The sequence below is a fragment of the Drosophila suzukii genome, chromosome 3 (assembly GCF_043229965.1).
Source record: "Drosophila suzukii chromosome 3, CBGP_Dsuzu_IsoJpt1.0, whole genome shotgun sequence".
NCBI classification, from domain to species: Eukaryota; Metazoa; Arthropoda; class Insecta; order Diptera; family Drosophilidae; genus Drosophila; species Drosophila suzukii.
Window position 1 is genome coordinate 71,186,148 of NC_092082.1, and position 17,910 is coordinate 71,204,057.

At 39.1% G+C, this 17,910-nt stretch overlaps 1 protein-coding gene across 7 annotated transcripts in view; it reads left to right on the forward strand.

Annotated features, from left to right (window-relative positions):
* Positions 1-7,356, forward strand: part of Gfrl (Glial cell line-derived neurotrophic family receptor-like) — a 119,109-nt gene extending 111,753 nt beyond the window's left edge. For all 7 annotated transcript variants that reach the window (XM_036818277.3, XM_036818281.3, XM_036818276.3 and 4 more), the window contains 5 exons: positions 1,589-1,653; positions 2,143-2,365; positions 3,306-3,433; positions 3,525-3,635; positions 4,215-7,356. In XM_036818277.3, the coding sequence (XP_036674172.3) occupies positions 1,589-1,653; positions 2,143-2,365; positions 3,306-3,433; positions 3,525-3,635; positions 4,215-4,481 (794 nt within the window). In that variant the 3' untranslated portion in view covers positions 4,482-7,356. The remainder of the gene's footprint in view (positions 1-1,588; positions 1,654-2,142; positions 2,366-3,305; positions 3,434-3,524; positions 3,636-4,214) is intronic.
* Positions 7,357-17,910: the final 10,554 nt, after the last annotated feature.

Here is a 17,910-nt window from a genome sequence, read left to right on the forward strand (position 1 = left end):
TTATTACCTTGGGGACTTTATTTATTTCTATGATTTTTTATTAAATAAAAGATCTATATTCAATATTAAATAGCAAGGATTTTTTTTAATTATTAAAATTTAAATTTAAAAAGTTTTAAAAAATTAAAACAAGCCCCTTTTTTGTTTTTAATAATTAAAGGACTTGCTATGTCAAGTATAAATCATTCAAAGGACCGGTTGTTTTATTTTCTGTGCTCACCCACACATCACTCTTAATTTTTGTACTTTTGGGTATCGTTTCCGTTTTGAAGTTTTCAACATAATTGATGCGGTGACTGCGGTTGTTTGGCTAATTGAAAGCATAACTCAGCGCCGGCCGTGATTATTATTTTAATATTTTGTGCGGCGATCATTTAAAATTCAGTATCCGCAATGGTTTCCCCACCCGCACAATCAAACACACAACCGGAAATGAGTTTGCTTTCGGCCGATGTGGCAATTATATGAGTACAAATACACACATAAACACACATGTGTGCGCCAAAGCGCATCAAAGGACCTCCAAAACACCAGAGTATCTTGCGAACCTAGGACATGGGCAAATCCGATTAGATTTTGAATGCCAAACGCACACATATCACTCGACTGCATTGTGATAATACTTCCGTTATTTAAAACCTCCTGCCGAGGACAGCGTTTATTGTCCCTTCATTTATCACAGGGGCTCCGGGGTCGAAACGTGTTTGCAAACATCATTAAAAATGTAAATGAGTTTGTTTGTTTGCCCACCAGTCCATCAGTCCGTCCGCTTGTCAGTCAGTCACTCAGTCAGCCAGTCAGTCAGTCAGTCAGTCATTCAGTCACTCAGTCAGTTCGTCATCCCGTGTGGTCAGCTCGTCCGTTGTAATTATTTAGACACTTGGGACATTCGGCTTTGAATTTTGCATGAAATGTTTCTGGCCCGCAGCTGAACCCGTTTGTGTCTCATCTATAATTGATTTTGCTCGTGCAGTGTGGTGGAGATTTTAAAACTATATTTAACAGTCGGGGTTCAATTATTTATGTGCATGTTATGGCGGCTTTACTGGCCAAGTTGGCCCTAAAATGTTGATTTTGATTAGTTGGCAAAGCCCCAGGTGGTAGTTAAGTTCCATCTTGGCAGTTTAACTTCCCCACTGGTAGTAATTAAGTGCCAAAGTCTTCATCTGCTCGGGGTCTCAAGTGTGTAAGCATGTGCAAATTTGTGCTATATAAACACGGAGCTTCAACCCTTCGCCGGCGAAACTTTTTGGCCAGGAAAAACTCGTAATGGCGTTGATGACATGATGAATGCTCCACATGAGTGGCGGACATCCGTTATTTGGGCATGAGTGGCAGGGTCGCATTGTGTACGTTGGCTGCCACCAAAAAAAGCAAGGATGTCTGTCCGTTTGTGGGTGGTGTGAAGTCAAGACCTCAAGCCCTCAACCCAAAAAAAAAAACAGACACACTTAAATCCCTACAACGTGGTGCGAATAGAGTGAAAATTAAGTTCCATTAAAGGCGTTAAACTGATTCATGAATAAGCTATAATTGTTTTAATGAATTATTCCACCAATTAAGCTCTCAATTTCATTTCATTTCACAGGAAACTGTGTTGTTCAGCGACCACGGCAGTCGGATCAACTTATTCGTGAGGGCAGCAGCAAACGGGTAAGAACTTAAATAAGTGCCAAATCAAAAGAACTTATTATAAATATACCCAAGTCGGCAACCAAAAATATTCCAACCATTTAAGTGCGTTAATAAGTAAAACACACTTAAGTGAAAATGGCAAGACCGAAACCAAATAAGTGCAAATTAAGATTTCATTTGTTGAGAAAGTGCTTTTTAGCGTATTTACATAACTAAAAGTTAAGCCGTACAAAATGGCCAGTCAGCTAAAAAGTTAAGAATATACGTATGAAAAGTTGGATTCGAATGCAGCACGTGTCGGCACGTGCTGGGTAAAAAATAGGGGAATCATGAAATATATATAGAAATTCAGAGGGGTAAATAAATTTCCCCTTTGTTTGTGCCATCATTTAATTATGACTACACCCGGCGTATACGTAATGCACCCCGTGGCACAATGCCATTTTATAACTTCACTTCACTCACCTTTTCAACCTTCGCCTGGGGGGCGGAATTCTTGCGTTTCAGATCTACTCCTTGGACGACGTCGAGTGCAGTGAGCTGTGCAGCTGCGGCGAGTCGCTCATCCTCACCTGCCACGCCCTCTGCGTGCCATTCGCCCCCTGCCGCACCGCCCTGGCCTTCTACAGCCACGCCTCCCCCGCCTACCAGGCTTTCCGCGGACGCTGTCTTTGCTACTCGGGCCGCTTCATCTGCATGAAGCCGCCGCTCGGGGAGTACATTCTGCCAGGTGAGTTGCCAGTTCCTTAGTTTTCTGTTCCCCAAGCCCAAAGAACACCTGGATATACATATATCTGGTACGGGGGTACGGGCATTATTGTGGGGATCCTGCGGTGGCGTGTCGGGTTCGCTGTGCGTTAAGCACTTAGCGATTATCGCCGGCGACAGGCGATGACGAGGCACGGCTGTCAGGAGGAATGCAGCTGCATTTTTGCGTGCTGAACTCCTCTAGATATCTACACTACACAAATTTAGGTGATATATTTTAAATTTCAAAAGTGTTGGTTATGCTCTCTGTAGTTTCATGTACAGCCAGATATATTAAAGGCTAAAAAAGAATAGATACATTGATCTTAATTTAAAAATTCTTCATCTTACTTTTTCGAGAAGAAACGTTCTTAATATAAAGAGCAAAGTTCTCTCAACTTAGTTTATTATAATAACATTTTATTTTATTTTGTTATGACATTTCGGAATGGATACAATTTTATTATTAAGATAAAATATTCTTAATATTAAAATTCTTTATCGAGAAGAAAGGTTCTTGAAATCAAGGCGAAAGTTCTCTCAAGTTTGTTTTTTGAGATAATTTGATTTTAAATGGTTATGACAATATCTCGAATGGATATTATTATGGAATGGATACTATATTTTTGCACTTTTTTCTTAAATAAGTCGGACAAACTTTAAGCCGATTTATTTCCAAGTGCACCACACACACATTTCTTTAAAGCCTTTGTAAGGCACCTCCTTCGCTGAGGAGCCACTTTAGAGCGCATTTGACACACAAAAAAAAAGAGGACCCATTGTGGCAGCAAGGTTGCGTGGTCCTTGTCCACTTGCCACACGGCACTTGCGTGCGTTCTCGTGCGCGGATCCCGGCAGTAAATTACGTTAGCTGCAATTGATGCTGCACTCGCTACATACTTCGTCCTTTCCCTCGGTTTCAGGTGGTATATTCCTGCTGCTGGGCTACAGTGCAGCAGATGAGGCGCTACTCAGGCCCCACACCAACCTGGGGGTTCAGGATGCCGTGCGAGCCCTGCAGCAGTACGTAACCACATACATCGATAATCAGGTAAGCCGCCGGTCCAGCGATCGCATAATAAAGTATGGCCAGCAATATATTAATTGCATTCCGTCGCCGGCTCACTCCGTATCCTCCGCAGACGCAGTGCACCCTCACGCTGTTCAACATGACCGAGGAGAACATCATCATTGCTGCGCGTCTGCCGCACGACGGCAAACTGAAGGATATTGAGCTACTGCGTAAGGAGAAGGTAAGTTGAAGTGCCACAGGCAAGCCATGGATGCACAGAGAAAAATAAAAGATTTTAAACATTTACTTTAACTTTTGTTAAGCAACTTTCTTATTTATGGGTAATTTCCTTAAAGTATAAATATTTTTTTTGACAAGATGCTGAGGTCTTCATTAATGTGAAATACATTCTAAGAATTTAGGATTGGAAAAAATCAATATTTATTTTTTTATTAACATTTTAAAATTTATAATATGTACTTCCTTCAAAATATATTCCTCAAAAAAAAGGGGGGAGTTTTGTTATTCTGAAACTTCAATAATTCAAACAGTTAGTATCGACATACACAGAAAATAATCCCTTATTATCATTCTATGCGCTTCTTTATTGATTTTAAAACATTCCATCTTCAAAACATTTTGTTTAATAATAAATATTACTTTTTTGGAATATTTTAACACTTAAACATAAATATTATTTTTTAATTTTGTTGAAATTGCATTGTGACCCTGATTTTCTCTCTGTGTATTAAACGTTGAAAATCTATTTCCCCCAACTAATCCAATCGACGACTATTGCTGCTTATCTGGCTGTTTGCAGGACGAGTGCACCGCGATACTGAAGACCATCAGTCATCAAATCAATAGCGAGCACAGCGAGCTGCAATCCCACCGACTGCTGAGCATTTTCAAAATGTCCGAAGTCGAGGTCGTCTGGCCGGAGAGCACCAGTGCGGCGGCGAGGAGTGGTCATGGTCCTGGCCAGTTAGCCGGATGCCAGAGCCGCCGGCTGCTCTTCGCGGCCATGATGGCCGTGGCCTATCTTTCCAGCTGGACAACGCTGCGGATGAGCGATGTGGCGACATGACAGCCGCATAGCTGAAGGATTAGAGCCAGGACAATTGCATAACTGTATGTAGTAGATACTTGTAGGGGGACTATCATCATCAACATCATCGTCATTATCAACAATGGTGGGAAACGGCGCCGGACGAGTTGCCATGATATGTGGAACGATAGCGATAACTATAAACTATAAAGATATGGTGCATACTCTTAACATAGCGTAATCATAAAGTGTTGTATACATCTAGGGGCTAGTTCTGTGTTTAGCTGCGATTTTTGTGAAGCTTTGTTGTTGACCCTTGACGATGTTGCTGTCTCTTTTGATACGTACATACATGTGAAGCATTATGGGATATACAAAAAAAAACATATAGAACATACATCAACATACGCCTAGAACTCATCTAGATTAATCTATAATTTAATGTGAAAGGAAACTGCTGTCTACATAATAATATTGTTAGCATATAACAGAGGCAAACTCGAGAGTTGGATTTGATGAGGCGTGTATATAGAAGGCATATGCATTAAGTACTATCCGTAGCTAGTGTTTTATACGGTATAAACAATACACACAACTCCTGTCCGTCAGTCCGATGGTCATTATCGCACCCAAACACACAACAATTAACGTAACAATTGCATGGCTCTTATTGTTTGCTCTTTAAGCTCTATAAAGTTCTTGGCCGCCTCAATTAAAAAGAATTATTAACCGCCTTAACAGTGTTTACTTTGTTCCAGGCTGCGAGTGCCTCTTCTGGATATGCCAGTCTCCTTTTGATTTTTAATTACATTTTAATGCGGCCTGGCCTCCGCCTTTTTCATTCAGCCGGGAAAACAAATAATATTCAGGCGTGCGAATGAACTCATTTAACACTCGCTGTCGCATTCGCATTCACATTCACATTCGAATTTGCGGATGAGCGTGCAAAACGTTATTGTTAATTTATTTCATAGTTTTCCGTTTCGTTTGGAGGCGCGAAAACAATTACGGTTTCATTATCAATTATGCGTTCTGCATTTCGATTGTTGCCACAATTTCACCGGGCCGAGAGCCGTGACCTCGCCTCGTTTCAACAGGTTTCATTGCTTACCCCTATCCCATAATCCTGAATCCACAATCCCGATTACCATTTCAGTTCGCTGTACATACTCTTACCACTTTGAAGTCTATTTACGTAATTAAATACTAACAGTACATATCAATATGAACACCTAAACGAGTTTTACACAGTAACAAAATTCTTACAATGTCCCTCGATTGCTCGAATCTTTTGTACATAGTTCTTTATACCAAAAACTATACATAATATTTACAACGATATACAAGAGGAAAACACATGCCTAAGTCAATGAATATGGTATGGGAACTTGATTCACTTTAAACAGCTAAAATGAATTGTATATTGAACGAAACTTCAGTTGAGCCTTAAATAATGAGTGTAAGAGCGAGGAAAATAGCTATTGTACATAGAAGAAACAACAACCTGAGTGAATGGAAACTCCTTAACAGATAATTGAGTGTTTGACACATGAACACACGCTACTCACGCACCACTCACTTTAAGTCTAAGCTTGACCATTTGAACCGAAACTTGTAGCAGTGTGTAACGTGCGCATATTGAAAATGGTCACAATCATGAAAAAATGTCTTCCTTAATGCATATACTCGGCGATATGTATTATGTTTATACACATAAATATATATACTAATTACCTATACCTATACGATATCTGGCCTACGCTTCAGTTAGTCGAAAGATAATGTAATATAGACAACAAGGGCTAAAACCATATCGCTATCGAATATCCCTGCAAATTATAACACTGTTGACACAAATTAAAACTAACCGCAACATATCTAAGTCAAATATACCCCTAATTAAATAAATATATATATTGATAAATATACATATGCGTAAAGTTATAAACGTTAGAGAGCATTGAAAACTACTTTAATAGTCTCTAGAGAAAGCAACGCTTTAACCCAAAACTATATAGGCAGCAACAGCAGAGGAGTGTAAAGTTTATTGGAAACCTGCTTGGGATATCTTCTAGCTAAATATTAGACGAATTTAAGGCTATCCAAAACCAAACTTATCAAACCGATGGAGGAGCTCGTAGGTCGCTAGGAACACAGGGCAAATTAGTAGAATTGTTGGGGCATTGGATTTCAGTTCATTTGCTATCCTATCCATATCGTTTGATGGCCAACGAAGGCAGCAACTAAGTCGTTATAGTTTCGGAGCATATCAGTATACCAGTCGGGGCAGTCGGGTGTATTGTTTCATCTCATCCCCTCACTTATAGGGTGCGGACAAAGCGTAGCTACAATGTAAAGTACCGTTAAAGTAAAATGATAAATGAAAAGAAAAGCATCATGAAAAATGAAAAACAAGATGGAAATGAAGAAAATTACAAAATAGTCGCATTAATGTAAAAAGCAAGCAAAATGCAAGAGGAAAACTAGCACTCAAATAGCAATCTGTAGCATGGATACGTATAAATTCGAGGATAGCGAATCAGAAAGGCATCGTAATAAACGTAAAACAGAGGAGATACTTTGAAAATTATGCATGAGGAATACGAGAGCCACACTTCAAGTTTAAAGCTGTAAGTTGAAACCTAAAAAGAAAATGATATATATATATATATATATACGATATGTTAGGATGGCATACGAGTGTGTGTTTGTAAGTAAGTGGGCTTTATGTTAGCGTATACAACCGAATTGAGGTACATGGATAAATTTATCTAAAAATAAATTATGAAATAATGCAAAGCGAATGGAAAACCCGCGATACGTCGTGGCATATTTGTATTAAAAACAATGTAAGTGAAACAACAAGAACAAGAGAGCAAAAAAATAAAGAAAACCACAAAATATAGAAATTAAAGAGCGGAGTTTTATTTAGTTGGGTAGAGTTGGTTTTAACTCTTGGGTAAGTTTTAATCTTTAATTAAAATTTTTAACAGCAATTTGAGACTTAAGAATTTGGTAATAACAAAAATATGCAACTTAAGTTAATATATAATATACTAAACATTTATCTTATAAATATGAGGATAATATCGTAGGTAATCTCTAGAGCGATATGTACCTATAAAACATCCAATATAATGTTGTCTTCAATCCGAGTACAAAATTCCCTAATTTTTTTAAATTTGTATTATTTTATAATAGAAGCCAGATAGATTGGTTTTTAAAATATATTAAATCGTTGCCAGATATAAATAAATAAAAAACGAGTTCAATAAAAATCATTGATTAAAATTCTACACATAATAATATTATAGATTATTGTTGAGAACTTTACTACTGCTGAAGGGCAATAAAAGATAAGAACCGAACTAAGATGGTTTTAAAAGATCCAATCCCTGAATACGTAAATCTGGACGGTCGACTGAATCAGTTTATATATGCTAAAGTCTTTGGTTCTGTTTTTTTTCCCTCGCCTTTTTCTGGGCCACACGACTCTCGATGTGCACTTCATTATTGACCCCCAAAAGCCTCCCAGCGATCGGCAACTAAGTATGTGACACTATCGAGGCGAACAAAGCGGGGCATACAATACCGTGCCAGGGAGTGCTGGAATTAAATGGAACAGGGAACTAAGAGCAGGGTTCTGAGAACAGGGGCGGTGAACAACAAAGACAGCGCAATATGAAGAAGACCTGCACACACATACTCACTAACAAACCAGGGTAAACAAGGCCAAAAAGGCGGCAGCAGAAAAGCAAAACGAACTGGCTGAAAAGAAAAGCCAACCGCACACAATGCTTTTGTATGTGGGGTGGGGAGATGGGTTCTGTGGAACAAAAGATGAGCCGAAGACAAAGACACTTGCTCAAGGCAACGCCGTTTCATGGCTTAAACTCAAGTTTCCTGGGAACCACTCGACTGCACTCCACACACCCACAATCACAAGAAGCAGCACATCCACAAAAACACACCCATGCCATACCATACTATACCATACCCATACCCAATACTTGAACAACAAAGAGTAAGGTCAATCATTGGAATTTTGCCAGTTAATTCGCATACAAAAGGCGGTGGCCCAGAAGAGAACGAAAATAACACGACCTCCCCGTTCCTTTCATCCTGATGACCTGATGGCCTGCCCGCCTTTCTGACTTCCTGCCCCCTTTGACCCGCCACGCCCATGCTGGCATGCTGAGTTCGGCATTTATACTTCCACTTAATTAGGTAATAAATGATTGAAGAAATTATGTCTAGACGTGAGGACAATTTCGATGCCTTGGCTCAAACACCCACACACTCACACACATGGGAAATTCATTCTCGGCACGTGATGGGTTGAAAATGTTGCGAATTTCCACACAATCACACATGCTGATGCTGTGCGACATCCATTTGAATAGGATTCACAATTTATTCTCACCGCTCTGGCCGTGATTTGAAAAGCAGGCATAAATTGTAAACAATTTCTTTTTGATTCAATTTGTATAACCTGCTGCCGCTAAGTGGCAATGCTTTTGTGAAAAGCCCCCCGGCACAAGCATATGTATTTATTTCGCATTTTATTTAGCATCCAAAGGACGAACGATGCCTGAATAGCAATAGCGAAATTGCGAATGAATCGTAATGAAAGCGGGAACGGGGCGTATACGCGATGCGGGCTTGCCAGTTCATTAATATGGTGCAAACGCTGAAGGTCGATGATGTGAGCTATGCTTGTATGGCTCGTGCAGAAACACAAAGAGAAATGGGTCATACAAAATTGTTATTGATATGGTAATTTAGAGGAATAAGCTGGAGCTTAGTTGAGGGTTTTTTCTTTATAAGAAGGTATTCAAATTATATTAAAAACAGTAGGTATTACAGATGGTATAGTCATATAGTTCCTCATCTTTCCGAAAAAATATAATGAAACAATATTCTTACGTAAATCTTATTTTTCAGTTATTTTAAATATAATATTATAATTTAAAATATAAAATAACAACGAGTTTTTGGCAAGGGCTTATATATATATATACTGTTATAACTCTTAGGAACCCCCTTTATAAGAAGTTCAGGAAAAGATTTGAATAGAGACTTATAAAATCAAAAATAAATAAAATTGTTTGGTATAACAAAACAGTTTATAAGAAAACAGTCTATTTTATATTGCTAACTATACCTTTAATTTTAAGGATGAAACCCTAGAAAAGAAGTTCAAGAAAAGATTCGAATGGAGCCTTAAAAAATTAGAAACAAATGCACTTCTTATATATAATTAAGTTGTGATTCAAGAAATAGAGTCATGCCCTATTTTTCTCACTGTACAGGAGTAGTCATGGCTGTTGTTGCACGCACATTTATCAGGCGGCGATGATTACGTGTTTGCCATTTTATTGCTAAAACTGTTGCGCCTTTTGTGCGCTCCAGTGGTGCCCTCTCTCTCGCTCCAGATCGCCCCATCTCTTTCTGCTGGGGAAAGTGGGCCTCTGTCTGTTTGTGACTTTGTTGCCGCTGCTGGCTTTGTTCTACTTGGAATTGCCTTTTATTTTGTGCTAATTGAAGTTGCTGCCATCATATTTTTTCCCCCACCACAGCACCCACTCAAACTCACACACATGCCTGCCGTTTGCCTTTATTGCCGCATCTATGTTCTGCCTGTTTTTGCAATTTTAATTAAAAACGTGTTTATAACAGCGCAAAATGCTGATGAGTGAGCAGAATAATTTATTTCGAATATACACAGAAATAGCAGGCTTACAGAGAAGTGAGTGCAATGTGTTGGTTGATTTGAACTAGGCTAATTAATGGCACTTTTTCATCTGGGTTTAGTATGCAAATCCGTAAATCACTCAAAGGAAAATATATTCACTCACAAAACAACATAAAACATATTTTTATCAAACAGAATTTGATACCAAAAAATATATAAATAGCATTTTGAAAAATAGTTTAGAATGATTTGTGATGGATACTTTGGCAAATGGATATGTAATATAAAATATTGACTTTATTGACTCTCACTGCGTATTAATATTTACTACTTTTGTTATTGATGAATGAAAAATTTCATTAATTGCCTGACATCGACCGCCAAAAAAGAAGACGACTTAAAGTTCAGTTGAAATTCCTGTCGACTGGCCTGAAAGTATGCAGCATTTTTCGCTGCAATTTATTGCACATAAGGTGGCGAACACACACCCTCACTGGCACAAAACCCATTGCCACATTACGAATTCCTTTGCATAACGCTGTGGGGAATGTATATTGCCAGGATGCCGAAGAAGGAGCCACGGCCACAAGGAAATATGCACCACAGCATCCTCAGCTGGAGACGCCTCAACTTCAGAATCAGCCTCGCCTCAGCCACGGCACAAAGAATTCAATTGAATTGATATTCAAATGCGCTTTGCCAGCAGAGGCATCCATTATTTGTCGATTTTACACATGGCACATGGCAAATGTAAGCGAAAAATGCTCGAGTCCCGGCTCTTGGAGAAAAAGAAGCCATGCATATAGAGGTATATTCCAGGAAAGTGCGAAATCCGAGTTCTAGTTTTCATTAGTGCATTTTCAACCCCCTTGCACCACCGCGCCAATGATCAGTGAGCCCTTTTTGATGGCTTCGATTGCTCTGGCGGACTGTGAACTATTTTTACGCCATTTGCCAAAAAGCCAGCGAACCAGCGAACCAGCACCTTTGGCCCCGGCGAATGCAACAAAACATGGCCAGGACGCTGGGGAGCTGCATTTGCATAACGCGCTTCCCCAAGGAACAAAAAGCAGGGCTGCAAAAATGGGAAAAGGGTGCACTGAGGATAAAAATATATTACTTTCTTTTGGAGTATAAAAAATAAAACTACCTAAAATAATAAAATAAAATCAGTGGTAAGTTCAGTAACTAAATTCAAAATTCGAATAATTCTTTTAAATAATATACTTTTTCTACATCATATTAATACATTTATATAAATTCAAATTTTATCTTCATAAGTTAAAGGGAATAATAAAATAAAATGCTCCATAGTTTACATGTTCTAGCTTTTTTCTGGTACTGTATTTCATATGTCCTCAATAAGCAAAATCTATAATATTTGATTAGTTTTTAATAAGGACTAGATAAATTTGATCTTTATAATATATGCTTAATGGGTCAAGCTGCAGTCGAATATCCAATCCTCGAACTCGAACTCCACATCTGTAGTCTCTATAGAAGTCTGTCTTTTATATCGTAAGCCTTACATTTTCTGGAATTTTTTCGTTAGGTATGTTTGAATTGTGTAAACTGCTTTATTTTACATAAGATTACCCAGTATTTTCCCAACTTCAGAGATATTTTTTCCCGTGCATCATCGAAGACAGATAGACAGGCTCAGGCTCAGCGTTCGATGCGCGCCAGACAAGCAGCCAAGTGCAGAAATAACACAAAATAGATGGCAATGCGATGGGGAAAATAATAGAGGCGGAATGGGAACAAAAAATGTATGTGCTCCAATATATGTATGAACGTAAGAAAAACTGCTAAGGAGCCAAATACTCGAGCATTTGCAAACGCGGCAAAGTAGCGAAAATTTGCAAATTGATTGCATTCCTGTGCCTGGGCTTCGGTTCGAGCCAGAGCTCAAATATGAAATCTTGGAGGAGTGCAAATTTTGCACATTTTTTCTGGCAACTTTGGGAATGTGTTTTTCACTTGATTTTTTGGCCAAAGTCGAGGGAGAAACAGAATTGGCAGAACAAAAGTCAGGCCACTAGGCTGTATGCTGGTTTATTATATTTCTCACTTCATTTGTAAATTCCCTACTGCTACTTTTTCGGCGCAAATCAAATTATGCAAATCTCCAGTTTAATTACGGCCAGCAGAGCTCAACTTTAAATCAATTTTGGTATTCCTATATTCCTTCTCACGGCTGCTGTTCTCGGCTTTTCTTATTTTATTTGTGTGCATCATTTTGAACGGCCTTATAAAATATTCAAGCACTTTGACACACTTTGTCTGCCAGAGGAATGAAGCAGGATTCAGGCATAGTGTTTGAGGGACAGACACAAAACCGGAACGAAACAAGGCAAATTCTGTTGGCCAACAAAATGACACTTAGTGCAAAAACAGGAGAACACATGCCTAATAAATAATTCAGTGCGCAACAAGCGGACAACAAGCGCACTTGTGGCACCATCGAAGCAACACCACTGGAACCCCTGACCCCTGACCATCTCTCCGTATCTCGATGGCCAGCTGTTTTTGGGGCCGAGTCCATCCATATTCACACAAGATTGAAATCCAGTCGGATGTGTCCGCTCAAGTGTTGCGTGTTATTCAATGTCCTTCAAGACGGACATTATTCCAAAGTCCGGCGGCCCGGACTCCGGAGAGACATATGCGGGTCATTTGCCGGCCGAATGAACCACGTTGAGGGGCAGCATTATATCCGAGAGATGTGGCCGGCGACAGAGAAAGCTCGTTGTGTTCAAAAGAAACGAACAATTCAATAAAACAACACGAAAATCTAATACAGAGACACGGAAATGCTTTTAGTCTGGCCGAAACTCGTCAAAATACAAACCGTCCGGCCACTCAACCCACCAAGTATCCTCGCAATTCCTGTTTGTATCTCTGCTCTCGAGTGCGTATCTCAAAGATTCACCTTTGTCTTGGCTCATTTCGCCATGGTAATAAGCCGCTACCGTTATGATTTATTAGTGCGTGAGTTTTATTGATATTACAAACCTGGGAATATACAAGAAAATAATTTTGTCAGAGGTCATAAAAATGAAAGATGATCCCCGAAAAGAATCATTTAGCATCATGATTAAAATAAATCATAATGTATAGGCCAAATGAGAGGGAGGGGGCATAAAGTGAGCCGAAATAAAACTAAGCGAACATATGCAAGTGGCAAGCATTACGTATACGCCACGTAGCCCACCATGTCCAAGTCCAAACACACAGACGGCAGCAAACAGGCTAAATGCAAACAGACAAACAAAAATGATTTATAAATTGGCAAGACGTGCATAAAATGCTGAGCAGGAGCGGCAGGAGCAGGAAAAAATTTCCACTGCATACGTAATGAGGCTCGATGATTCCCAGACCAGACCAGACCAAACCAAACCAGACCAGACCAGACCAAACCACACCAGACCAGGCCAAAATCCTTGCTGGACCGGGCCAGGAAGTGGCATTTAAATGCGCGCATTTATTCACTTATAAATGCTACAAATAAAAATATGCTAAGGGAAATATGCTAAAAAGTCAGACCAGTAAAAAGCCAAAAAACGTAAAACGAGTGAAACAAAAAGCAAACCGGGCCAAGTGTGTGCGGCCAGAACTTAGTGCAGAAAGTGCCATAATTGTGTGTGTCTCCCAGCCTTATCCCATCTTTAAATCTCATTTGGCCTGCGGCGGCAGAGGAATTTCTAAAAAATGTCTAACTAAAAAAGGCGAAAGAGAGAGAGAGAGTGGCCGGAGGAGAAAGCACTTTCTGGCACGGCCAGGCAAAAGTAGCTGTTGGCTGTTAGAGAAGAGGGAACTCGGGCTGCCCAGAGATGCTATCGTATCACCATGCCATGCATGTCGCTTCACACCAGCACAGTCACACCGCACACACACACTCAGATACTCATCACACACACAGATACTCACACGCATGGAACGCACGCACATATGCCATGAATTTCATTTAGTCCGTACGTGTGTGCGTTAGTTAATATTGCCCACGTTGTTGTACTCTCGTGTCCCTGTGTCTGTGTGCCTTTAAATTACCTCAACCATAAAGTAAACTTGCTCGGCACAACACACTCACACACACTCACATCTCACATGGCAATATGTTGTTGATGGCATTTTAAAGATGCTTTGGCTTTGTGGGATATTTTAATTAGTTTAAGTCACCTCGGCAAATGGCAGTAAAGAGCCACCCACAAAGATAACTGCAAATAATGAACCAATCACAAAACAATCAAAGTTAAGACCAACGCCAGATAAAGTTTAAACCCTGATGGAGTGGCCTGAACTAAACTTCTACTGCACTAAAAGAAATTTCATTGTTTAATATATTAAATAAAAGTAATTTTATAGAAAAACATTTAAGCCTGACGAAAATGATTTTATTGTTGAAATTAAAAAGCGTTAGTGAATTTTTTTCCACTGCAGTTTCCGTTTCTTTTATTCAGGTGTCTAAAAGTATGCAACAAAATATTTCATTCAGAAAATCCGCAAGATACATTCTGAAGGAACTTTTTTCACTGCATACTTTTAGGCACTTTTATAAATGGTTCCGAAACTCTATTGAAGTCTCATACCTGATTGAATAACAAATAATCCTTTTAAGGTTAAAACATAAACGTGTTCTAAGGTGGTTCGAAAATATCTATTAAGCTATTATGTCAAACTTTGAAGCCTAACTAGATTTATAATTTTTTGCCGTGTGGCATAGTTCAAAGTGCATAAAATGCAGCTTTTTCGCCCGCCCCTTCTAAACAGCTGGCATGTGTCTTAGAGGGCGAAAATCTCAGCCAGCCCAGCCACTCCGGACCAGGAAAATTTCGTTGCATATTAAGAGCATGCCCGACGCTCCTCGGCCAGCAATCTTTTGGCCAGGCCAATGATGATAATGCGGCACACGTGCACTAAAATGCAAGCACTTGAAATATTTATAAGCTGACTGGCAGATAAATCAGAGGCGCCTGCACTCAAGCTGTTGTGCCAGCAGGAGGCTAAATGAAGAAAAATGAAGCGCGGCGTGTTGCAGGTTTTAGGCAAGAAACTGTCAAGCTGCCAGCAGTCAAAATCCGGAGTGGCGGTCGGTTCGGTGGCTGGGTGCACTTTGCCGATGGCTTTCCCGCCCAGATTGATGCTGTCAAAGAAAGCCGGGCCAAAATGGAAGCTAAGGTCAAAATTTATGCGCGGCAAGGGCGGCGAAAGTGTTGACAGAGTGCATGGTGATGATGTGTTTAAATATTTTATGTCGCCAAAGATGCGCATAAATATTTGAGTGCCAAAACGTGTTGGGGTCTCCCAAAGCGCCTCATTAGCCGGTCTGCCGAACTATTGGCAACCGAAAAAAGGTAGACTAATATAGCCAATCATTTATTAAATATTCAAATGAGAATTGCCTCTTTCTTTTTACATTTTCAACAACTCCTTTTTATTAAATCGATGTCTGGCGAAATTCAAACATTCAATTACATTTTATTAAGCCATTTACTCTTTCCTTTTCCATAAATGTTACATTTTGTGTAACATGAACTGAAAACTTTCCTTAAGCTATAAACATTTCAAGACTTATTTAATGTGCCACAAAAATGTTCTTGGGGTAAAACAAGGCAAATATATTTTGAATTTAAATGTGCAACACTTTAAAGTGTAACACTGTTTAGCCAATAATTGGATTTTGCTGCTTCTGACTTTCATTGAGTTTTAAATTGCTTTATTTAATTAAAGACAGATTGAATTACAGCTAAACAAATAGGATTATGTGTCATTAACAGGGAATTTAGATAATCTTACACCAATAAATTTAAATAAATACAATTTTATAATGTTTAGTAGTTTAATAGAGGAGGTTGAGGTTAACATACGACTTTAAAGGCTTCCTTTTGGCAACTTATTTGGTAACAATCGTTCTAACATTTAAAGATATTATCTGGTAATATAGCAGGTAAGAACATTATAAAAATGTATATGAAAGACTAAAGGAATTGTAGAGGAAGTACACTTTAATGCCAGCTGCGTTGCCAGGAAACTTCCCCCAAAATCTTCGAATTCCTTTTACCCCACCTTGCCCAACGCTTATTTACATGTCAATTGTAAATTGTTTTTCATGTTTTAGTTTTTTGTCGCTCGCATTTTGGTGAACACTTTTCACTTTAGTGATTTGTTGTGCTCTTTGTTTACCCGAGAAATCGAAAACATGTCAGCCACTTGCCTTATATTGAGGCATGTGTGTATTTTCGACTGTTCGGATAAGTATGCATATTCCCCCAGGTGGCTCTCACTGACAGACTGCCGGGGATTTAAGGTGACAGTGATCCGGGGACGGGGGCTATAGGCTATAGGCAAATCTGTCTTGCTAGGCATACGCAAAAAAAGAATGGAAATAAGGAAATGTATCAAATGTCAATCTAATTTCATTCTTACGCTCGACCAACTCTGCAGGAAGCCGCTGCGTCCTAGCACTTATGTATAGATTTCTCAACAATTTGACAAATCGCATGTTGACATTTGTTGACGTCTCTCACTCACACACACGCACACACACACACTTTCCCAAACACACACACATATACCCATCTGACGTACGTGACAAAGAGTACAACTCGGGATCCCATTGATATCTCGCAAAATGGCAGAAGGGGCGACAACAATCCCAAATCACTGATGCCGCCAATGGATGGCAACTGTAAAACCCAATGAATTGGAAAATGTTTTGTTAGCTTTCCCATCATCACTCAAACAGGTGGAAAGGGTACACGGGTATCCAGGTGAGCACAAAAGCGTGGCCTAAATGGCCAAATGAAATTGATTCACTGGCCGAATGAACGAGTGCTTCAAATTGAATAATTATGTACCAATAAGGGTGTTCCAAATGAATTTCGAAAATTCCTGCGGGCTAGCTGTAATTTGGAAAGCCAATTTGAATTGCACAGAAGGTGAAACGTAGGACAAAAGATTTAGAAAATCATTTTAAAATTTGTGAATGCATGCCACATTCGTATACCCACATGCTTGTACTCCACACAAATTTTATGCATGCAAATAAAATGAAAGTAAATTGATTTATCTGCGGCACAAGAAGACTTTCAGGGGGTGAAAGGAAGGGCCTGGGTGGGACAAACCAGTGGCCTGAAGGGTCCGCTTCATTCACTGGGGACACATTAGCCGCGGTCCCACACTCACACACACAAAAGAATGCAAATGACTACACGGAAAAAAATACCTGTTTTAAAAAAGGTGTTCTTTTTCTTAATCTAATATATAATTTTCTGATTTTTTGCAGTATTATATTTTCCATATCATTATTTGGGTCTGAATTAATTGAAAAACCAAGAACATAATTTGTGGTTATTATTATTGAATTGTATTTTAGGAAAATTTAAAACCCTTTTTCTTATACATAAACATGTGTCTCAGTTTTAAAGAGGTATTTAAAAAAATATGACAAGCTATATATAAAATGTTTCTCTAAAATTATTTTTTCTAAAATTTGTTAGAAATGACCATCCTTTTTAGAATTCCAACAATATTCCACATACTTCCTTATCTTTGAATTAATAAAGTACTTTCCTTTGAGCCTATTTTTTTTTGACCAATCCTAACATGCTTGAGTTATAGTTTTATGAACGAAATCAAAGATCTTAATTATATGGATCTGCCGACGAAACACGCACAGCGGAAACGGAAAAGGGCCTTGAGTTTTATATGTAAGTATTTTTTCAGTGCACACGCGACGCACACACGCATGCTAATATGCTCGTAAAAAGGCAA